Here is a 22,361-nt window from a genome sequence, read left to right as displayed (position 1 = left end):
GACCCGAATGCAGGTCGGTTGGACGCGGGGCACAGGGGGATTGTCTACCGAGGCCCGGGGCCATGCGGCCATGTCGGCTGAGATCAGCTACCTTGGACGTCGAACAGGGGTGAACTTTCGGATAAGACGGATATCTGTGGAGATCTGGTTTAATCCGTAATTGACTCTATGTAGTCTACAAAGTAATACAAAGTAATATGAGAAGTTGTTATATCTTTCCATTGACATTCTCAGTATACAATGTCTAATAACATACTTGGTGAAGGCTGGGCTCAGACGTGCATTTCGGATTGATGGAGATAAGTGCAGGGCGGACTTTATTCCTGTTGCATCGGCCTCGGGGCTTTTCAGGCTGGGAAAGAACATCCTTTTACCCGTCAGAAGCGTCGGTCTGCCTGTGACTGTCGTGACGTAGAAAGTGAACGCCTCGGGCAGAATGTACAAATGCACGTTTATGCCTCAGGCATAAAGTAAAGCCCAGACCTTCAGGCACCAAGGCAACCATATCACTGACCCAATCAGACAAATCCGGTTAGGCGCCTTTTTGTCCCATGGCATCGGCGGGCCCGCTGATTGGATGAGTAAGCAAAAAAAAAATTTCGGTCGCCGGTGGGTCAGCAATCAGCGATGGCGAAGATTGTTTTTACTTCTTTTTAGACAACTCTCCCCTCTTTGTGTTTCTTTTTTGTTGTGTTTCGGGTCTTCTGGGTTTCTGAGAATCGTGCTGCACATATTCTACGATTCAACCCGATCCTACTCATCTGTTTGTGTGCGCGAGTTGCGCTGTGGACAGTTTCTTTATCTTCCGTTAGGTCGAATTGCCCCTCTCTTCAAGGGCTTCGTTTCTCTGTCGTTTTCTTCCCGATATCTCTCTTTGATATCGACTCTCGATCTTCGATTCTCCGCTTCTCTGGAAAATGCCACACACTGTCCCCCCCTCTGAGACTCCCGCCATGCCGACCATCGTCGCAAAGGGCCCCTCCGGAGTGCCCCCCCACCTCCGAGGAGATTTCCTCCCTCCTCGACACTATCTACACATCCGACTCGTCCCAGAAGTCCCTTGACGGCGCATATGCTTTGACCAACTTGCTCATTCAGGGCGCTGGCTGTGCAGGCCTGCTGAACTACAATATTCTCGCCGATGTCCGCAAGGCTGCCTCCGACAAGAAGAATGGCGCCAAGCGCGAGAGTGCCATGCTGATTGTTGGTGCTTTGTTCGAGCGTTTCCCTCGAGAGTTCCCTCTTAGTGAAGCTGTTTTCCTCTTGCACGACGGAGGCATCTTGGACGTTGTTCTGGATGCCCTGTCTGACAAGGGTGCCGTCGTGCGTGATGCTGCCCAGTACGCCATCGACGCCCTCTTCGGATGTCTCAGCCCCGAGGCTATGGTGAATGGTCTGATCCCCGCTCTCGAACGCTATCTGGCCAAGGGATCCGGCAAGTGGCAAGGCTTTGTCGGTGCCTACTCACTTATCGAGAAGATGGCAGTCAAGGCGCAGTTGGGCAAGGGTACTAAGGAAGAGGAGCGCCAGAAGGACTTGCTGCGCGAGGCGATGGGAAAGACACTGAAGGAGCTCATTCCCATCGTTGAGTCCGGCATGCACGACCTAAAGAGCGAAGTATCCAAGCAGTCTTGCAAGACCATGACTGCCCTCACCACCCTTCTGTCCAACGACGATGTTGCCCCACGCATTCCCCTTTTGATCAAGACTATGGAGAACCCCTCCGCCCAGACTCTCCAGAAAGCGATTCACGCTTTGTCCCAGACTACCTTCGTCGCCATCGTCACATCCCCCGTGTTGGCCATGCTCACCCCTCTGCTCGCCCGATCCCTCAATACCCCGGCTACTCCCCAGGAAACCCTTCGCCAGACTGTGGTCGTTGTGGAGAACTTGACCAAGCTAGTCCACGATCCCGCCGAGGCTCGTACTTTCCTCCCCAATCTGCAGCCTGGTGTGAAGTCGGTCAAGGAGACTGCCTCCCTGCCCGAGGTTCGTGAGCTCGCCACACGTGCTCTCGACGTTATCGAGACTGCCATGGGAGACAGTCATCTTGCCTCCGGTTCCGTCTCTAAGATCACTCCCGAGGAGGTCCTAGCCGTGCTGGATGCAAAGATCCAGGAGCACGGTGGTCTGGGTGGCTTTGGTGATTCCAAGCTGCAGGGTTTGGCCAAGAACTTCATTGCCGGAATGGTCCGCGAGGATGTCAACTGTCGCATGCACGACCGTATCACGGACCGCATTGACCCATACCTCCGCGGTCTGCTTGCGGATGGCAACACGGAGGCCGTTGCCACTGCTGTTCAGGCCCACTACATTGCAGAGGATGAGATTAAGTTCGGCAAGCCCATCCCGGAGGACCCGAATGAGGTTGAGATTGTCAATGCCGACTTCTCCCTTGCTTACGGAGGTATGCTTCTTCTGTCCCACACCAACCTGCGTCTCCTCAAGGGCCACCGATACGGTCTCTGTGGTCGCAACGGTGCCGGCAAGTCCACCCTGATGCGCAGTATCGCCAATGAGAAGCTGGAAGGCTTCCCGCCTCAGGATGTGGTGCGCACTTGCTTCGTGGAGCACAACCAAGGTGAAGATGCCAATCTGACCATCCTTGAATATGTTTCCAAGGACCCCAAGATTGTTTCTCAGGGCATGGACCACATTCGCGAGGTTCTCCTCGAGTTCGGCTTCACCGATGGTCCCGAGGGTCGCCAGTCCCAGCCCGTGGGCTCGCTGTCCGGTGGTTGGAAGATGAAGCTAGCTTTGGCCCGTGCTATGCTCCAGAAGGCTGATGTGCTCCTTCTGGACGAACCTACTAACCACCTGGATGTGGCAAACGTCAAGTGGCTGCAGGAGTACCTTAAGTCGCACACTGAGATCACTAGCTTGATTGTTAGTCACGACTCTGGCTTCCTCGATGAAGTCTGCACGGATATCTACCACTACGAGGGCAAGAAGCTTGTCTGCTACAAGGGTAACCTTGCCGAGTTCGTCAAGCAGAAGCCCGAGGGCAAGAGTTACTACACTCTGTCCGCATCCAATGTGCAGTTCAAGTTCCCTCCCCCCGGCATCTTGTCTGGTATCAAGTCCATGACTCGTGCCATTCTGCGCATGAGCAACGTCTCCTACACCTACCCGGGCGCTCCCCGCCCCTCGCTGCACGATGCCTCGCTGTCGCTTACTCTCTCCTCTCGTGTCGCTATCATTGGTGGAAATGGTGCCGGCAAGTCTACTTTCATCAAGATTCTGACTGGTGAGACCATTCCTCAGGGCGGTAAGGTGGAGAAGCACCCGAACTTGCGTATCGGTTACATCAAGCAGCACGCTCTTGAGCACGTGGAGATGCATTTGGAGAAGACCCCCAGCCAGTACCTCCAGTGGCGTTACGCCAACGGTGATGATCGTGAAGTGTTCCTGAAGCAGACCCGTATTCTGACCGACGAGGACAAGGCGCAGCTAGAGAAGCCAGTTGACCTGGGTGACGGTCGTGGTGCCCGCCGCATCGAGACCTTAATTGGTCGTCAGAAGTACAAGAAGACCTTCCAGTATGAGGTCAAGTGGGTTGGCCTTCTTCCTAAGCACAACACTATGATCTCGCGTGAGACCCTGCTCGAGCTTGGTTTCTTCAAGTTGGTTCAGGAGTTCGACGATCACGAGGCTTCCCGTGAAGGTCTGGGCTTCCGCGTTCTTGACCCCAAGACCATCAGCAAGCACTTCGAAGACATTGGTATGGACCCCGAGATCGCCAACCACAACGAGATCTCTGGTCTTTCCGGTGGTCAGAAGGTCAAGGTCGTGCTCGCTGGTGCCATGTGGAACAACCCCCATCTGCTGGTCCTGGACGAGCCGACTAACTTCTTGGATCGTGACTCGCTTGGTGGTCTGGCTGTTGCCATCCGTGACTTCAAGGGTGGTGTTGTTATGATTTCTCACAACGAAGAGTTCGTGGGCGCTCTCTGCCCTGAGCAACTGCACATCGCCGACGGCCGTGTTGTCAGCCGTACCAACAACGCCGTCAGCCTCGACCGCTTCGAGGACAGCGCTACCAACTCGCCTTCCGGCGCTGGAACCCCTGCTACTGGCTCAGCCGTTACCAGTGCCGCCCCATCCGCCGTGAACTCTGGCGATGAAGGCGGCGACCTCAAGTTCCGTGCTAAGAAGAAGAAGAAGATGACCCGTGCTCAGCAGAAGGAGCGTGAGACCCGCCGTCGTCTGCGCTACATCGAATGGGTAAGTTTCTCTTGTCCATGTCTCTTACTTTTTACAGTATGCTAATCCCTCTTTTAGTTGAACTCCCCCAAGGGTACCCCCAAGCCCGCGGATTCCGACGACGAATAGACGTGCTTCCACGTGCTTCAACATTATGATTCGTAATCGCTGGGAGAATGATTCCGATTATATCCTCGCATCATGAGCACCATGATAATGTTTTGGTCTGCATTGGATCTCATAGACGGTGTTTCGGCGTTCTGTCCTCTTATTTTCCCGGCCTAGATTTTATTATGTGCCGTTTTCGCCAGTATTGTACATGTTTCGGTACAGATACCTCAGTGCATCTACCATGTCAAAGCAAAAGTTTATACGTTGTTTCATTTGTTTCACTTCACAAGCCCTGCATGGCCCTGCTCAGTAGAATAAACAGATACCATGGCCAATTCACTTCAGCAAGTTCGTGACTCTTTCTAATCAACTAGACCATTTGGGAAACCCCGAATCCTGAATCAATGATGGTATCTATAGTCCTCCAATTCCATAACCTAAGCCAAGTCCTGTAAAGCATCAAAACTCGACCACGAGTGGCAAATCCCTAGAACTACGCCCAGCCCAGATACGGAATTTACCTTCTGTGGGCAGCACCCAGTTCTGCGCGCGAACACTCCAATAACTGAGGTCCTTCCTAGTCAATGTCATCTTGACATTTCTGGTCTCACCTGGTTGCAGGAGGACTTTTGAAAAATTCCGTAGGACACGTTCAGGGAACTCGATGGACTCGCGGGACCAACCTAGTCCGCGGTGCTCGGCGACATCTTCCGGGAAGGAAACATACACCTGGACCACATCTTGTCCGGTGCGCGTCCCGGTGTTTGTCACTTCGATGGTCAGTTCGAGCATGGGCTCGTAGAGGGATGGATTCCCACCCGGCCCGCCGCCTGCGGCGGATGGGTTCTGGTGTTTGTTGTACCCTTCTGGGTATGGGTATGGACCGGGTTCGGTTCCTTCCAGGGTAGCGAGGTAGGGGTAGATATATTTGCGTAGTGCCCGGAAACCCGGAGGGAATAAACTGTCGGTGGGGCTGTTATGTTCGTTGTCGTATGCGGGAGGTTCAACTTCGCTCATGGGTCGTTTGGAAGGCCATTGGGACTTCTCCTGTAGTTTCTCAATGCTCAACGCAGAGTAGTCGAAGGTTGTGTATGACAGACCGAAGCCAAACTCGAACCGGGGAGTGATGTTGAACTTGTCGAAATACCTATAATCGACATACAGGCCCTGGTCGAGGTCGACCTGTGGAATGGATGGGTCTGGGTGTTCATACAGTACTTGTGCCCCTGGGCCGTAGTCTTCTAGACGTCGTCCGATGGTGTATGGAAGTCGTCCACTGGCGTCGACATCTCCAAATAGAACGTCCATCAATGCATTCCCGCTTTCTTGCCCGGGTAGATTGGCATACAATACAGCGTGGATACCAGGAAGGTCAATCCAAGACTCCATCACAACGGGGCCAATGGCGTGTACTATGACGACGGTTTTGCCTTGGCCACCGCCGCAGCGCTTGGCTACCCCCTCTACCAACTGAGTACCGTTCTTCTGTAGGAAGAGGTCATTACGGTCTGCATCAATGCCGCCACTGCGGATAAATCCTTCACCCCCATCCGCGTTGACAAAGACTAAACAGAGATCCTGCTCTTCGAGGTCCTGTGGTGCAACATTGTTTGTCAAGTAAGCATTAACATCGACAGAGTCTTTCGACCACGCATACTGCAGTGCTTCCCATGGACTGATCAAGTATGGGAAGTCTACAGCACCACTACCCCAACCAGAGGCTAAGGTCCCTTGATTACATCCTCGGTCAACACAAGCGTTCGGTCCTTGGCCGGGACCAGCGTCTTCGCCGTATACACCGACCCGGTATTTTCCATTGGGCGCGGACTGTACGCGCGAGAGTGGAAGGGTATTATTGACGTTCTTTAGAAGCACGGTGCCTTCTGCAGCGATATGGCGAGCAACAATAGAATGAGCGTGCTCGCCTGTTCCTGTGCGTCGACAAATTTGTTGACCACACCCATTGCATCATTATCCGGCGAGCCTTGGTGCAAATGCCCAACTCGATCCTTCGTCCAAGACGAAAAATTCGGCCCGCCGTCGCCCTCAGGTGCCGGAGGTTCCCATGAGTCCTGTCGGAAATGGTACCAGGCGGCCACGATTCGAGTGACCATATCATTCAGGCGCTCCATGGGAACAGACGTGTTCAATGCTGCGCGTGTCAGTTCACTTCCCCAAAGGGGGACACCATCGGCCCAATGAAGGCCATCACCGGGCATGCTCATATCCAGGCCTCCAATAGCGCTGTGCACGCCTGAACGCTGAGCCAGCCAGTCCGACTGCACAAAACCCTGGAAGCCGAGCTCATCTTTCAGAATGCCGTTGATGAGTTTACTATTCTCGCAAGCATAGCTGTTGTTGACCATTTGGTAGGAGCACATGACACTAGCCACGTCGGCGCGTACACTCTCAGCAAAGGGCCAGGCAAAGACCTCGTGCAATGCGCGATCATCAATATTTGATGAGAGTGCAGTTGGAGTACCCCATTCAAATGACTGACGGAAGTGTTCTTGTTCATTTCCAATAAAGTGTTTCGCCGTGGCCATGACTCCGTTCCGCTGGATACCACGAATAGTCTCTGCCGCAGCCACGCCTTGCAAAACTGGATCCGAACCAAACGCCTCCCAATTACGACCACCGGCAGGCATCATGCCGAGCGGTCCCATGGATGGACCAAGGATGATGTTCACGCCTTTCAGCCGCGCTTCCTTTCCTAGAGCAAACCCGCGCATTTGCATAAGCTCACGGTTCCATGTCGCGCCTGTCGTGATCCCTGCGGGGAAGCCTGTAATGTTTTGCGCAAACCTGAGTCCAAGTGGGCCGTCTTGTAGGCAAAGAGAAGGGAATTTCACGAGTTCGGCAGGTCCTAGACAACGCAGTTCGCATCAGTGTTTGCATAGTCGTTGTACTGAGAAGATAGCAAAAGCCTACCAGTATTTCCAACACAGAGTCCCATTTGCCAACCTGTCCCAGTTGTGACGTTCACTTTTTCGGCAAGGGTCATTTCTCTGACCATCCCTTGGGCTTTGGCATAACTTTCCTTCCATAGTTCGCTCGTTCCGCCGAGGGGAGTAGGGTACCACGGGACCGCTTGCTGTGGTTATTAGGGAACGTTTCTATATATATCCCAGTAGTCGAGCGGAAAGGAAGAAAGACCTACAAATTCACCAACGGCAGCTCCGGCAGAAGACCAGGGTAGTCCCCTGATCGAAAACCATACTAGCAGTAAGGCAATTGTCAAAATGCCGACAACGTTCCACCACGAATGCAGACGGAACAATGACCTCCATTCGAAGCCTTTCTCTCTATCTTCACTCTTTTTGTCTTTCAACAGAAAGCCCTTGTCAGACGGCATGCCATAGTCGTCACTGTATCTATCACTGAGAGCCAGAGAGTCTCTGCCCGAATGCCCTTCCTCCAAATCTGTAGCGAATGAATCCGATAGTGCCGAGTGATCGGCTGCGAGAAGCTCTTTTATGTGCTTTGAGACGTCACGCTCATCGTCGGGGACATCGACGGGAGTAGGTTTCGGGTCATTTGTTTTGGAGCTCGAGGGTCGTGAATCTCCAGCTCTACCTCCTTTCAAAGGCAGAAGTTTTATATTGGTCTGCTCTGAGGATTCATCTCCACTTGAAGGGGTGTCCGGGTCATCATTTTGTCCCCAACTGCTCTCTGACGTTGAGTGTTCGGCTGTTGGATTCTGTAGTGACGTGTAACCGCGACGCGTGGGAGGGTTGGAGGATTTGACCAAGCGCGAGGCACCGGCCTTGGCACGTGGGGAAGCCATTCAGTCTTCAATGCCCATGATTTTGCAGACTCTCTGAAAATGATCAAGCACAATTTTGGTAGATTGGTTGTTGTCCTATCTCGAGCGTGTCCACGAAGAAAAAGGTGGGTCACCTGACATCATATCACCGACATCATATCAAATGCCCCCTTATTGTCACCAGGTTAAGAACATGGTGGGATGTGTACAAGGATGTTTGTGTTATCATGCTATGTTGTTATAATCCTTTCAATGCAACATAAACAATTTACTCTGTACTTCACGGAGTTGGCTACCTTGATAGGGCTATCATTCCATGTCATCCATTCCACATTTTAAGGGTGAGACAAATATATATCGCAAGACGGTGGCAGTGCTAGTATGTCCCGAAGGATGATGCCTAGTTAATTCTGACTAATTATATCCAACTATACATAGAAGTCCTCAACATCATACTACAATATCGCATGTACATCGATGTATAAGAATAATTAAATTTTCAAGTCAACCGTTACGACTATATAATCTGTATCATCTTAATCAAGCCGAGGCATTCGAGAACTTCCAAATTAGAATTGCAATATATATACGGAGTAATTCCCAATAGATCACTGATATCATGTCGATCGACGGCAAAAGCCAATGATGTCAAGGATGTGCCCTGAGACAATGTGGATATCGTGGATCCCCAGATGGCGCAGCTAAGAGGTTGACGGTTTCTTCTTGGTATTCCTTTGGGGCAATACCTGTCGGGATTCCGATAAGTCCTGTCGATCTTTAATCATTGTTCAACTTTCATGACTTCTCTGAAACGGCTTCTTTGGGCTCTTCTATTAGGATCTTCAGAATCCTACCATATGTGTGTCTTGCATCAACTGGGGTCCCATTTACTATTTTTATCTGCTTTTTGTGTCAATTGACACAGTGAAGAGGTATACAATATAATGGCATAAACAACCGAAACGAGTACAATGCGTGGTCCATTTAGTCCGATCTTCAGTGGAGATTCTGCAACCGAGTTGGATCCTGCCATGTTTCTAAATGCGACACCCTCAATGGTCCAAGTGGGCAGTGAACAGAGACATTCTATTGCGTTGTATGCGAGTGGTTTGTTGTCATTCCTACCTAACTCGGCTTTCTTCCCATTTTGGGTCTCACGGCTGCCTATACTCCCGTCTCTCCCTCTCCCCCGAACGGGTTGAACGGGTTGATGTGTAGATAATACATTCCTCCTCTTTCTTGATTCTTCTTCAGCTCCACCGGACTTTAATAATGTCGATCACAAAATGTCTCTGATGGATCCGCTTATGGAGTTTCCCAAGCGCGTCCCTTTCTGAGCCCGTTTTATATATGGCCCTGCTAGATCCCCCCGAATCTCTTTCTCTATAGATAAATCTCTCATATTCAATATCAATTACTTCCCTTCTCCCTGAAAATGAAGTTCTCCGCCCTTCTCGCTCTCGCCCCTCTTGTGGCTGCCATCCCCGGCTCCAAGCAGGCCAATAGCTCCGACGCTGCCTTCAGCGTTATCTCTGCTCGCTCGGCTTCCCCCGTCCACCTGCTGCCTCTCAATGCCGCTGGTACCTACTTCTGGCTCGGTGGTAACGCCCACACCCATTCTCCCGTTCCCGGAGTTCCCGAGACCAACCAGACCGTGATTGCCAACAGTCACTTCTTGGTTAGAAACACATATATGTATCTTTTCGACGTTCCCATTTGCTAACTCTATTGTGCAGGACGTTGTGGTCCCCGGTGGCCAAGCTATCTACGTCGATAACAAGGGTGCTCTGCGCTTCACCTCTCCTCACTCTGCCTACGAGCCCGCTGGCTCCTCCGACGGTCCCTTCGTCTACACTCCCGGCAACTCTTTCGGCCACTGGACCTTCAAGGGCCAGGGTGCGTCTGGCTTCATGGCTTGCCCGACTACCAACGGCACCTCTGGCTACCGCCGTTCCCGTCGGGGCGCTGCTGCCGCCCCTAAGTGGCAGGTCTATGCTGCTCTGAAGAACGCTACTGTTCCCTCTGGTAAGGTTGATGACTGCCTTGGCTTCGAGGCTCTGGCTGTTGCTGTCAACACTACCAGCCCGGTTACTTGGGAGTACATCTAAAGTGTTTGAGCCTGTAACTTGGCATTTGGATTGTACAATATGATTATTAGTTGTAATCTTGGGGAACACATGGATGATGCAGTTGGATACTTGTATCGTTGACCCTGTATTCTTTTGGCCATTTCTCCAAACTACCACGTCTATCCTTAATTTTACTGATATAGGTTGTCTCGAGCAAGACAGTCGGCCGAAATCGACTTTTCTTAAGAGACACCACGATATCTTCAATTTCACTCTATCAAGACCTACATGATAATCTTAGAACGAAAATGAACAAGCCCTATGATCGAGATGCTAAGTTAATTGAATAGAGCATAGCCGGCCTGCGCTTCCTTGATCATACATTGTACGGTGCACAGTTCAACGGATTGTAGAGAGCGCATTATCCTGCGCACGATCTAATACACTGGTGTAATGATTTATAACCGGGTCAGCGGTGTTAGGCGCTCACATCTATATCGACTAGTTAGAGAGGCGAAAGGTAAACAATAAAGGGAAAGACAGGCCCGGAGTGCCAAGTTTATGAGACTTCCGGAATATAACCCTAAGCCGACAGACAGGATAGAACAAAAACATGTTCTGATATCCGCTTGTTGGAGGAAACATAGGATCAATAAACGGCCCATTGCATATTGCACCATCAAAGAATTGCGAATCAATATGCTATTTGCTACTTGTAGAGATAACTCATCTAAATGCTACACTGGTAAAAAGGTAATCGAAATAAAATGGATTTTATACAACTATGCTAACTGCAGATGGTGGATCAGGTCATATTCGAGTCAGACCAGGAAAAAGAAACAAAGGGTATTCATCATCATAAAATCACAGCTTCACTCAAAGCTTAGCAGCACTACCAGCAGAGGAGATCTCGTTATACAGCAAGCTGGTCAAGAAATCCGCGTAGTCTTCACCAGTAACCTGGCCGGCAAAGTACCGAGCAGCAAGCTGGTACTTATTGCCCTTGCCACCCTTAGCCGCCAGACTATCAGCCTGCTCCTGCAGCAGACGCAGCGCAAAGGCCTTATCCATGCGCTTGCCCTCGGCTGTGCTGACGTTGTGACGGGTCCACTGCCACAGCTGGCTGCGGGAAACTTCGGCAGTGGCGGCGTCCTCCATGAGGAAGTTAATGGGCACGCAGCCGACGCCGCGGAGCCAGCCTTCCATGTAGCTAAGGCCGATGTTCAGGTTCTTGCGGATACCTTCCTCGGTGATCTTGCCAGGGACGTTGGTGTTGAGGAGGTCGTTGGCGGTGATGTTGACATCCTCACGGCGGACGAACAGCTGGTTAGGGGTGGGCATGTGGGTGTTGAAGACATCAGAGGCAATCGCGGCAAGTGCAGGGTGTGCAACCCAGGTGCCGTCGTGGCCGGCGCGCACTTCGCGCAGCTTGTCAGCGCGAACACTCTCCATGGCCTTGTCGTTGGCGGCGGGGTCGTTCTTGATGGGGATCTGTGCGGCCATGCCACCCATGGCGTGAACGCCACGACGGTGGCAGGTCTTAATAAGGAGCTTCACGTAGGAGTCCATGAAAGGCACGGTCATGGTGACGTCGGAGCGATCGGGAAGGACGAAGTTGGGGTGGTTGCGGAACTTCTTGATGAAGGAGAAGATGTAATCCCAGCGGCCGCAGTTGAGGCCGGAGCTGTGATCGCGCAGCTCGTAGATGATCTCGTCCATCTCGAATGCGGCAGTAATGGTCTCAATCAGGACAGTTCCACGGATGGTTCCGCGGGCATACCAATGTAGTCCTGGGAGAGGTTGAAGACGTCGTTCCAGAGACGAGCCTCCAAGTGAGACTCCATCTTGGGGAGGTAGAAGTAAGGACCGGCGCCGCGGGCGACCAGCTCCTTGGCGTTGTGGAAGAAGTACAGACCGAAATCGAAGAGACCACCAGAGATGGCTTCGCCGTTCACGGTGAAGTGCTTCTCCTCCAGGTGCCAGCCACGAGCACGGGCAATCAGAGTGGGCAGAGCGCGGTCAGTCCGGAGCTTGTACTCCTTCTCGCCCTGCTTGAAGTCGACCTGTCGGCGGATAGCATCGTACAGATTGACCTGACCGTTCACCATGTTGTCCCAAGTCGGGGCACTCGAATCCTCGAAATCAGCCATGTAAGTCCAGACATCAGAGTTCAGCGCGTTCACCACCATCTTCCGGTCGGTGGGGCCAGTAATCTCAACACGGCGGTCCACAAGACCTGGAGCGGGAGGAGCACCCTTCCAGGCGTCGTTCTCACGGATGTGCTTAGTCTGGGGAAGGAAGTCGAGAAGATTTCCCTTGTCAATCTCAGCTTGGCGATCGATGCGGCGTTGGAGAAGAGCTTTGCGGGTGGGGTTGAAGGTGCGGTGCAACAGAGCCAAAAAGGCACATGCCTCCTTGGTCAGGATCTTGCGAGCATCATTATTGATGGAGCCCAGGATAGCGACATCCTTGAGCTGGGTGTCGACGTGAGACATGATGTATGTGTGGATGGAATAGGTAGAGATATGCAATAGATGATATACTAGTATTCCATGTACAGAATCACAGTTCAAATTGAGAAGAGGAAGAAATAGAGATACTAATATTCTTTCTATATAGCCATCTGCCCGAGGGTATCAAATACGTCAGAGCCACCAGAGTTGCCGCGGTTGGTTCTGGACCCGCTCAGCGATAAGCCGAAACCCCATTTGGCCGTGTCTCTTCTTTCATTTCCCCCCTACTGAACTGCTTAACCTGCCAAGTTTCCCACGGGAAACTCTTCCTCTCTGCCGACATTCCCTGTTCCCCGTTCTTTTTAAGCTTATTTGTTTCTACAAAACACCGCCATCACTATCAGAAACGGCATTCGCCGTACACCGAGTCTTATCGGGCTATTCACTTATTCACTTCGGTCAACATCTTTGGGAAAACATGAGAGTTATATAGCTTTCAGGATGATAATGACCAATTCTCGAATCTAATATACAAAAACTTTGAACAACTCTCATCCCTACCCTCAGCCCCTGCTTCACCCGAAAGTGGCTGTAGAATACTCTCCGCATATCCCGGAAACTCCAATCAACCGCGGCTGTCTCTGATCATCCATGTCTTGCAGGGTTCGAAAAGAGTCATATCCGAAGCCGAATTGTCCCGGCGGTTTTCTGCGTCACCCTGTGTTCGTCGGCATGTGACCGCATGTGACGTTGCTCAGCAAAAAATGTGTGACTCTTAATCTAGTACATACGTCCTAACTCTGGTAAATCGACAGCCTCCGATTCAATGTTGAAGGTAATTTGGTATATATCTAAAGACAGTAACCTTGCTACTGTTGCCTTTACGCACCCTTACGAACCCATCTCTAAGCCAATGCGACTATGTACAATTCTTCCCCCGATGTCTGCCGAATCATGCGTCTCTGTAAATCGGAAAATCAATACGACAATGAAATGTGCATTTACACGGTCTCGATGTACCGCTTCATCTCCCTGTGAACATGTCAAGTCAGCATACAAATGGACATCGCAGTACGGAGTAGATGAATCACATACCAATCAGTTACCGCCTCTTCCCACAAGCGCACCTCGTGTTCCCGAGTTCCGGCAAAGTGCTCGACGAATAAATCGCCAAAGACCTCCCGTGCGACACTCTCTGGCCGCGTAAATGTAACGATCGCCTCCTTCAAGGACTTTGCCAAACGCACACCCTGGTCACTAGCACCGCCCATATCCTCGCCGCGGGCAAGAGGCGGCACGGGGATCTCGAGCTTCTTCTCAACTCCGCGCCACCCCAATGCCAGGATCGCCGCGAGGACAAGATGCGCGTTGGTGTCCGCGCCTGGCACGCGCACCTCGAACCGGGTCGCCTTCGGACTGGCTGTCGGTGGGGTGATCAGACGGATTGACGCGGCCCGGTGCTCCAGTCCCCAAGAGACCGTGACCGGTGCCCAGAAGTTCTCCACCAGGCGTTTGTAGGAATTGATCGTCGGGGCCAAGATCGGCATGATATCTGGTAGGCCGACGAGAAGACCAGCCAGGAAGTGTCGGCCCAGGTCGGATAAATGGGCGATATCGGGGTAGAGGGGGGATGGATCAGGGGTATCGCGAATGAAGGCATTCTTTCCGTCGGCCGTGACGAGCGAGATATGCATGTGTCCGCTGTTCCCTGGCAGGCCTTGTCGGGGTTTGGCCATGAAGCATGGGGTAATGCCATGCTTAATTCCAAATGCTTTGACGACGTATCTATTCGAGCACCCTGGTTAGCAATAGCCCATGATGAAAGGGGAACCCGAACTGCTGGCAAAGGAACAATCCTACTTGAACAATCCCGCCTTATCAGCCATGTCCTTTGCTTCGCCAAATTGTAATGCCTATCACGATGTTTAGTCCCAATGCGAACCGTTCACTCTCTCATGTCACTAACAGCTTCATAGACTCCTGGTCCACTTTCAGTATGCCACCCTTCAATATCGCATCGGAACTGCTCGCAGGCCTCGAAGATGCCATAGTAGTAATCTTGGTTGTGGATGGGCCGAGTGAGAGAATAACCAAACATGCCTTCTGTCACCGGCGGCAATGCATCGACTGGATTCGACTGGAGGAAGGCGGCCGTTGCAGATGCACCTTGTTCGGGGGTAACGTGGTTTCCCGGCGTGCGGAATTGGTAGAATTCATACTCCGCTGGTTAAAATCAGTCTAATCAGCTGTTGAATCGCACACACCCTGGTCCGCGATCAGACATACCTCCTGCCATCGCCCGATACCCCGCCGCCTCGGATTTGGCAGCTGCAGTCTTTATCAATCCTCGTGGGCAGGCGCAAACCGGCTCCCGTGTGTCTGGATCCAAGAAGCTGATGAGGAAAAAGGGCACATTGTTCTCCCAAGGGATGCGACGGAAACTGCGCAAATCTGGGACTGCGACAAGGTCGCGATATCCGTTCTCCTTGTTGCTGATAGCCAGCTCCTTATAATACGTCGCATCGTGTTGGTCCCAGCCGAAGATGACAGAGCAGAACCCGAAGCCCTCGGTGATAATGGATAAGAACTTGTCTTTCTTCATGAGTTTGCCGCGCAAAATGCCATCCACATCCACTCCAGCCACCTTTACTTTTGTGTCATTCCGGAGGACCTCGGCGACATTCTCGGCTGTGACCTCGGGGTCCGCGGGGTTCGACATGATAGATCGGGGCCAAAGGGTGAATTATGAGTATAGGGGTCCAAATTATTGAAGAGAAGGAGGGTAAGGGTAAGAGAAAAGAGGGAGCCGAACGATCAAAGTCACGTTTCAAGTCAGAAAAATCGGGTAAATCGAGTAACTCAAGTTCAGGGATTCCGAGCAAGTGGCCAGCACACCTGGCCAGCTTGGAAGCTTATCAGCGAGATATCGGTGACGCCTTACCGCTTCGGGCCAGCATCGTCACCGCTTACCTAACGGGATCCACGCTGCCCCGCGTATACCCCCGGGTGCAACACCCTCGGTGATATTGACAACTTTCATATTGATTCGATTATTCTCAATTCATGTGAGTGATCTCCTCTCTAGCGTTTTCCATGGATCTATCACACTACCTTGGCATTGAGTCATTGCTAACATAGGTCCATTTATACAGAGCTCCAAGATAAGGTCATAATGGCTGCCACTACTCCCCAAGGACGTCTCCAAGGCAAGAATGCCATCATCACTGGTGCAGGCGGGTATGTCTATTGTTTCCTTCCCAAAAGATAAAATACCGTCACGAAAAAGCCTAACCGATTCCGGACTTGGATAGTGGCATCGGTCTCGAAACCAGTATCCTCTTCGCCCGTGAGGGTGCCAATGTCCTGATGGCCGATGTCTCGGAGCCCGCCCTCGAAAAGGCATTGGCCAAAGTGAAGGAAGTAGTTCCCACTGCCCCTCGAGTCGAGTCGATCCGATGCGATGTGTCCAAGGAGTCGGATGTGCAAGCAATGGTTGAGTCCCAGGATAGCTGGGGAGGCACCGATGTGATCTTCAACAATGCCGGAATTATGCACGCCAACGACGCAGATGCCATCGATACCCCCCGAGAAGATCTGGGACCTCACACACAACATCAACGTCAAGGGTGTCTGGTTCGGCAGCAAGCACGCCGTCCTCAGCCTGCGTCGTCACAAGAAGGCCCGTGGCAGTATCATCAACACAGCTAGTGTCGTTGCCTTGGTTGGCGCAGCCACTCCCCAGCTCGCGTACACGGCGAGCAAGGGTGCGGTCCTGGCGATGACCCGGGAGTTGGCTATCGTTCATGCCCGTGAGGGATTCCGTTTCAACGCTCTGTGCCCCGCCCCCTTGAAGTAAGTTTCTCTGGCTGGATTTTGCTGAACATTAGCTCACGCTGGTATAGCACCCCTCTTCTGCAAGACTGGCTGGGTGATGATCAGGCCAAGCGGTTCCGTCGGGAGGTGCACTTCCCGACTGGCCGATTTGGTGAACCCATTGAGCAGGCTCACGCTGTGGTTTTCCTGGCCAGCGACGAGAGCAGCTTCGTGAATGGAACGGACTTCGTTGTCGACGGTGGAATGACCAAGGTAAGCGTGACGTGTAGGGTAATTTCCCCAGATTGCGCTAACGAATTACCTCAGGCTTATGTGACCCCGGAGGGTCCGGCAACCCCTGCGCCTCAGAACAATGGCAATTAAGGCGCTTGCATGATTAAGGTCTCAGGTCTCAGGTCTCATATGATACTTGTGGGAATCGGTGCAATTTTGAAGTTAATATAATTATAGACGAAAATATGAAGACTCAAGCGGGTTTGATCTTTTCCGAATGCGGATGGATGACACGCGACATGATTTAATTATGACATGATTTCAATGTAACATACGTTGAAATTGTAGGAAGTCTAGATGAGTTAGGGGGGATTATTATACCACTGCAGGGATTGTATGATGAAGCCCAATGTGGCCTGATCAGCACAGGAGGTATAAGACCTGTTGCGAACCTCGGAGGCGATCCTCGGACCTTCACGTCACGATTCCCCGCATTCCGCTTGTTCCGTTGTATTTACCTACTTCATTTTTGCTTCTTTGCTTCACTTCAATACTCCTGAATATCCCAAGCAATACTCTCCAGGAACATTCTACATTTTAAAAATATATATATCGTGATGTCTCAATTTGCTCTCCCGGGTACGAGCAAACGATACGGAAACCCAACCAGTCTCAAACCCCGGACTGGACGGCTGTAAGTTGTGCCGCCCCCCCCTTTTTTTTCCCTATTTTAGTACCGTGATTTGCTGACCCTGTCCATTTTAGACTGATTCCCCTGATGGCTACAGTTGGTCTGGGTATGCTTAATCTGCATATTCTTCGTATGTTGTAGGGATAATACTGACTTGGGCACGTGCAGGGTTCGGTGCATACAATTACTACGTTGAGGCCAAGTCGCGGCGGGAACGCTCTCTGCTGGAGGAACAGGAACGCCTAGCGCGAAACCAACAGTTGATGGACGCGTACGGCGACAAGAATAGTCTGCATGATGTCCAGCATGCACTTGACACCTACAATGTTCAATGAACATCGGATCCATACTTCAAGATGCTGGTAGTCTTGAAGTAAAGGATAGTATTTCTTCTTTTGCTCGGCTTGCGATTTGCGTTTGAAGGAGTTTGGAGGGTTTGGGATTTGGGACTTGGTGGATTCCAAGGCATCGCATGCCCTGGGAATAGGCATATTTGGAGTTAATGCTGTATCAGCTTGATCGCATACATTCATGAGTTTCAATTTGGAATTTGAAGCAATTTTACAATCAAATATTGTTTCAGAATGTATGTTGAATATTCCAGCGCGACCAGGGGGCAGGGCCCCAAGGCTGAACTCGTTCTTTGGATATAGAAAAGACTGGGAAGTAAGGGGTAGATGTATATATAACCCCCCCTAGGTAGTACTTCATTATCATAGACATGTGTTCGGGTCATTTAGCGTGGATAATCCACAGTGGAGAGACCAAATGAAAGACATATTATATTGACTTTGACATATAGAGATCGCGTTCTACACCGTGCTACATTGTGTTTTACCAAGCTCCCCCTACTAATGTGATAATTTGGAAGTCCTCCTTTTCCCGATTTTTAATTGGTGTTAGCAACACTATACGGTGTTGGGCAAGTCCATGCGGCCTGCCGACTAGCACCTTAGTGTATAAACACTCGTGATAAGCGTCTCAAGCCTCTGAGGTAAGATACCTCGCAGCTGCACATTTCCCCGCATATGGAATAGACCCCTATCGGAGCTTAACCGCAAAGAGAACTCGTCTGGCAATGCCTTCCTGATACGTTTGAATGGGAGAGATACTTAGAGTGATTCTCTCCCCAGCTCTTTGACTCCGTAAATATTATCCATCTTTGAATCGTGATCCACTATGAAAGACGCTCCACTTCAAGGCGATGATGCCCGGCTGGCGGCCATGGGCCATCGGCCTGAACTCCAACGCAGTCATTCGACATGGTGAGAGGGATACGCTAGCATATACAAAGCTTGGGGCTGACGGAGATCTCTAGGTCAATGCTTGGCTTGGCCTTTGCGGTTCTTAATGTATGTCAGGCATGGGTCGCGACCGGGGTATTTTGTTAACAAGGCTAGTCGTGGACTGCTCTTTCGGCCAGTTTGTCGATCAGTCTTACATCTGGTGGAAGTACAAGTGTGATTTGGGGTATGTTATTTAGAAACACTTGGTTTCTGAGACATTGCATTGCTGATATCAAATTCTAGGACTGCTCACTGCAGGATTCTGCAATCTTTGCATCGCATGTTCGCTGGCTGAATTTCTATCGGCATATCCGACGTAAGCTCTGACTTGTCTCCTTTCAGTACACCAGACTAATTTTCTTTCTTTCTTTTTTCACAGAGCGGGTGGACAGTATCACTGGGTTGCAGGTATGTATCTATAAATACTATGTCATCCGGACTAATGCTAACTCGATGCCAGCCAGTATGTTGCTCTCTAACACCTTGTCCCTGTTCATACTAACGAATCGAAAGTCGCGTGGCCGAGCACAGTGCCAATCCTATCATGGGTTACAGGCTGGATCAATGTGGCAGGTTGGGTAGGAAGAGCAATAATTCAATGTGATGCTTAAACTAACACATTGGTCAGGTTGCACTCGTAGCCACGAACTCCCTTCTTTCTAGTCAGCTTATTGTTGGCATCATTTCCGTCCTTCACGAAGTGAGAGATCACATCCATACTCCTACTCAAATACTAACATTATATGCAGAGCTATGTGCCGCAACGCTGGCATCAATTTCTTATCTACATTGGACTGACCGTTGGCTCCTTCGTCATCAATGCTTTCATGAACTCTATCTTGCCAGTCATTTACCGTGGTGCTTGTAAGTCACGTTCTCCCAGTTTGGCTCGCTTTATCTCTAACGATATGCAGTCATGTGGTCGATTGGAGGTTTTGTGATTGTGTCAATTACGTGTCTCGCATGCGCTTCTCCCAATTACAACTCAGCTTAGTATGAACTACTCTGACAGTAACAAGTTTATAGCAGACTACTGACATCCACAGCTTTGTCTTCTGCGACTTTGTCAATACGACAGGATGTACGGCTGCCTGATAACTCCATTATGATGATTTTGCTAATTCAGCCTAGGGCCTGATGGAATCGCATGGCTTCTGGGTGTACGTGTACTATACTCACCAAGACTACAATGATACTAACAGACATTCCAGTTGCTTCAAGGAGGACTTGGTGTGACTGCCTTTGTAAGTTACCATGACTACTGCGACACGAAAACAAATCAAGCCAACTAACTTTATTTAGGATGCGGTGGCACACATGATCGAAGGTAAAGGACTGCCCTATGTCTAATAAGATAAGGAGAGGGACTGACGCATCGCGTTTTCAGAGGTACCCAACGCTGAGATCGAAGGCCCAAAAATCATGGTTAGCTGTGTAGGCATCGGGGTGTTCACCGGTTCTATCTTTTTGATAGTCCTCCTATTCGTCGCAGGAAACATGGAAAAGGTCGCAACTTCCGCAGCTGGTCCTCTTCTACAGATCCTGATCGATGCGACCAAGAGCAACGCGGGAGCTATATGCCTCTTGATGTATGTGCTGAAAGTTCCCCCATTGTGCTTCCACTCTGACGCTATTTTCTAGGTTACCTCTGGTATGCTTGGTCTTTGCTATAATTAGCGTCATGACCACTAGTAGCCGAATGATATTTGCATTCGCAAGGTACTTGATCTTCTTTCCAGCATACAACGCGTATACTCATTCTTCACAGAGATGGGGGTCTTCCTGCCTCTCGGTTTTTTTGCGAAAGTCCACCCAACCCTCAAATTGCCCCTCAACGCCCTTATTCTTAGTGTTGTTGTAGTAATCGCATTCGGGTGTATCTTCCTAGGCTCTACAAGGTAAATTTTCCATCCGGAGGCGGCCGTGCAAATGGTAACTAACATGTTCCAGTGCTTTCAACGCAATTATCTCAGCCTCAGTCGTGGCTCTTGACCTGTCCTATGGAATACCCATTGCCATCAACTGTCTTCAGGGGCGCAGATCGCTCCCCGAAAGAAAATGGAAATTGCCCAATGCACTTGGATGGTTTGTTGATTCTGTATGTTGCGGTCATGAGGGAATTTGAATAAAGTGGAACATCTAACATCTCTGATCATGACTAGGTTGCTTTATCATATATCGCCTTGACTACCGTCCTGTTTGTCTTCCCTCCGTCAAGCACGGTTACGGGGAGCAGTATGAGTGAGATTACCTGTGGGGCTATCTATGACAGTATGTTCACTAACCTACCTATATAGATTACTGTATCGCAGCATTTGCTGTTATCATCACCATCTCCGTTTTCCAGTGGTTTGTGGATGGAAGGAAGAATTTCACCGGTCCTCGTGTCGATATCACTCTCGACGCATTGGATACCGTGCCTACCAGAGAGGAGACCGAGCCGCCCAATATGCATGAAAAGTAAGTTGCTGGTCGGGGCTAGAGGGCTAGATAGGCCCGGTAGTGGTATAACAAGGACCCTACATTATCCCTATCAGTTTATCGCCTGTGGGATAGGATGTCAGCCATTGCAGTGGATACTGTATGGCTAGTATAGTATATACATGTTTCATCGGAAAGCAGGGAGCCAAGTACTGCATTGAGCGGCAACAGCCCAGAATCGACTAGGGCTGTAGAACGCTGGTCTGACTATACGGTAATCTCTGTTGCCCAAGCATGATCCAAAATCCCCGTGGTTTGCAGTGTTCCGCATTATCCATATCATATAAAATTCCTTCGATTCGGTATTTCGATATCATAGATCTTGCACTTTATCGTATCTGGTTCCTGGTACTATGGAACGAAAGATGCCGCAGCACAGCCCTACTCCTATAGCCGGAACCCTAACCCAGCCACACATTGATGTATACCCTTGTCACTAGACATTCCGGTATTTTCATGCAAAAAAAAGGTGTGATCGCCGAGTCCGTCGGCTGAGAGATGCCCGTTAGTGCCGATGTAGATGATGACCGTGACAGGCAAGCATTTTGAACGAGACTTCTTGGGGACGAATTTGCAGCGTGTGATCAGGGGTCTGACTCGAAACTACTAAGGTGCACACAGCAATGAGTTGCCGGGCAATAGTCGGGAAACCCCTGTAAAACCGAGATGTCTCTGTCGATCTTTCTGTCCGAGCGCCATGGTGTTGAAAAGGCTGAAATACCCCGCAGCCACCATTGCCACGGCAAGGCTCAAGTGTTTCAGGTAAATGAAGAATACGGTATGGAAACAAGATGTCGATTCCAGTGTAGAGCTGCGGTGAAGCAAAATTTGAAGGAAAAACTAACTATCCCGTCGGTATACGTATGAAACTTCTCTGTAATCCGTATAGTTGTGTAAATTATGCATGCTGCACTTGTCCTGCACATCGATCTAATCTCCTGGGCCTGGAGTCTGTTAATTAGCGGAAATATATCGGGCGTCGCATCCTTCAGCCAAATGACTGCCAAGCCCGGGGTTTCCCCAATGGCGTTGGGAGGCTTGGCCCATAGCAATATAGTCCAATCACTTTGATCATGTATTCTGCAACCCCGGCATTCGTCCTGCACTTGGCAACGTCGATGCTGATCATATTTACAGGGGCCTAGTCGAGCCAGACTCATCACAGAATGCTCGATCTAATAAACAATTCTTCCTGATTGGACTTCTTGTCCGCACCCTGTAAAAACGTAGCATAATCTTAGACGGCAACAACTA

At 50.6% G+C, this 22,361-nt stretch overlaps 9 protein-coding genes across 9 annotated transcripts; 5 read left to right on the top strand and 4 right to left on the bottom strand.

Moving 5' to 3' along the window:
• Window positions 1-813: 813 nt before the first annotated feature.
• On the top strand, window positions 814-4,467 carry N7519_008318 (putative mRNA-nucleus export ATPase (Elf1); the record flags this gene model as incomplete). Its single annotated transcript, XM_057295094.1, has 2 exons — window positions 814-4,224; window positions 4,282-4,467. Coding segments are annotated over 2 exons (3,462 nt in total), but the record flags the coding sequence as incomplete, so codon positions are not given.
• Window positions 4,468-4,773: 306 nt separating this feature from the next.
• N7519_008317 (beta-glucosidase) lies at window positions 4,774-8,101 on the bottom strand (the record flags this gene model as incomplete). The annotated part of the gene is made up of 4 exons (XM_057295093.1): window positions 4,774-6,245; window positions 6,275-7,180; window positions 7,246-7,408; window positions 7,475-8,101. The coding sequence occupies 4 exons, from the start codon at window positions 8,099-8,101 to the stop codon at window positions 4,774-4,776; spliced, it is 3,168 nt and encodes a 1,055-aa protein (XP_057142975.1).
• Window positions 8,102-9,515: 1,414 nt separating this feature from the next.
• N7519_008316 (putative IgE-binding protein) lies at window positions 9,516-10,188 on the top strand (the record flags this gene model as incomplete). Its single annotated transcript, XM_057295092.1, has 2 exons — window positions 9,516-9,758; window positions 9,817-10,188. The coding sequence occupies 2 exons, from the start codon at window positions 9,516-9,518 to the stop codon at window positions 10,186-10,188; spliced, it is 615 nt and encodes a 204-aa protein (XP_057142974.1).
• Window positions 10,189-11,025: 837 nt separating this feature from the next.
• Window positions 11,026-11,868, bottom strand: N7519_008315 (uncharacterized protein; the record flags this gene model as incomplete). Its single annotated transcript, XM_057295091.1, has 1 exon — window positions 11,026-11,868. The coding sequence occupies one exon, from the start codon at window positions 11,866-11,868 to the stop codon at window positions 11,026-11,028; it is 843 nt and encodes a 280-aa protein (XP_057142973.1).
• Window positions 11,869-11,894: 26 nt separating this feature from the next.
• N7519_008314 (uncharacterized protein) lies at window positions 11,895-12,644 on the bottom strand (the record flags this gene model as incomplete). The annotated part of the gene is made up of 1 exon (XM_057295090.1): window positions 11,895-12,644. The coding sequence occupies one exon, from the start codon at window positions 12,642-12,644 to the stop codon at window positions 11,895-11,897; it is 750 nt and encodes a 249-aa protein (XP_057142972.1).
• Window positions 12,645-13,603: 959 nt separating this feature from the next.
• On the bottom strand, window positions 13,604-15,321 carry N7519_008313 (glutamine synthetase family protein; the record flags this gene model as incomplete). Its single annotated transcript, XM_057295089.1, has 5 exons — window positions 13,604-13,634; window positions 13,698-14,387; window positions 14,463-14,515; window positions 14,569-14,825; window positions 14,889-15,321. 5 exons carry the CDS (start codon window positions 15,319-15,321, stop codon window positions 13,604-13,606), a joined length of 1,464 nt encoding a protein of 487 aa, XP_057142971.1.
• A 431-nt stretch (window positions 15,322-15,752) lies between these two features.
• Window positions 15,753-16,799, top strand: N7519_008312 (putative short-chain dehydrogenase/reductase family protein; the record flags this gene model as incomplete). The annotated part of the gene is given in 5 exon segments (XM_057295088.1): window positions 15,753-15,839; window positions 15,914-16,228; window positions 16,245-16,454; window positions 16,505-16,688; window positions 16,743-16,799. 5 exon segments carry the CDS (start codon window positions 15,775-15,777, stop codon window positions 16,797-16,799), a joined length of 831 nt encoding a protein of 276 aa, XP_057142970.1. The 5' UTR covers window positions 15,753-15,774.
• Window positions 16,800-17,266: 467 nt separating this feature from the next.
• Window positions 17,267-17,675, top strand: N7519_008311 (uncharacterized protein; the record flags this gene model as incomplete). Its single annotated transcript, XM_057295087.1, has 3 exons — window positions 17,267-17,343; window positions 17,415-17,446; window positions 17,509-17,675. 3 exons carry the CDS (start codon window positions 17,267-17,269, stop codon window positions 17,673-17,675), a joined length of 276 nt encoding a protein of 91 aa, XP_057142969.1.
• An 844-nt stretch (window positions 17,676-18,519) lies between these two features.
• Window positions 18,520-22,329, top strand: N7519_008310 (uncharacterized protein; the record flags this gene model as incomplete). The annotated part of the gene is made up of 20 exons (XM_057295086.1): window positions 18,520-18,605; window positions 18,659-18,692; window positions 18,741-18,810; window positions 18,870-18,942; window positions 19,006-19,034; window positions 19,140-19,204; window positions 19,255-19,326; window positions 19,376-19,490; window positions 19,541-19,619; window positions 19,673-19,707; window positions 19,758-19,786; window positions 19,838-19,870; window positions 19,929-19,953; window positions 20,014-20,215; window positions 20,268-20,345; window positions 20,366-20,524; window positions 20,577-20,724; window positions 20,789-20,861; window positions 20,924-21,086; window positions 22,245-22,329. 20 exons carry the CDS (start codon window positions 18,520-18,522, stop codon window positions 22,327-22,329), a joined length of 1,653 nt encoding a protein of 550 aa, XP_057142968.1.
• Between the last annotated feature and the right edge of the window lie 32 nt (window positions 22,330-22,361).

Source organism: Penicillium mononematosum (genome assembly GCF_028829835.1).
Source record: "Penicillium mononematosum strain IBT 11891 chromosome Unknown utg000005l:1.0-9366267.0:1.0-9372171.0, whole genome shotgun sequence".
Taxonomy (NCBI): domain Eukaryota; kingdom Fungi; phylum Ascomycota; class Eurotiomycetes; order Eurotiales; family Aspergillaceae; genus Penicillium; species Penicillium mononematosum.
This window is presented reverse-complemented; position numbering and strand designations above follow the sequence as displayed.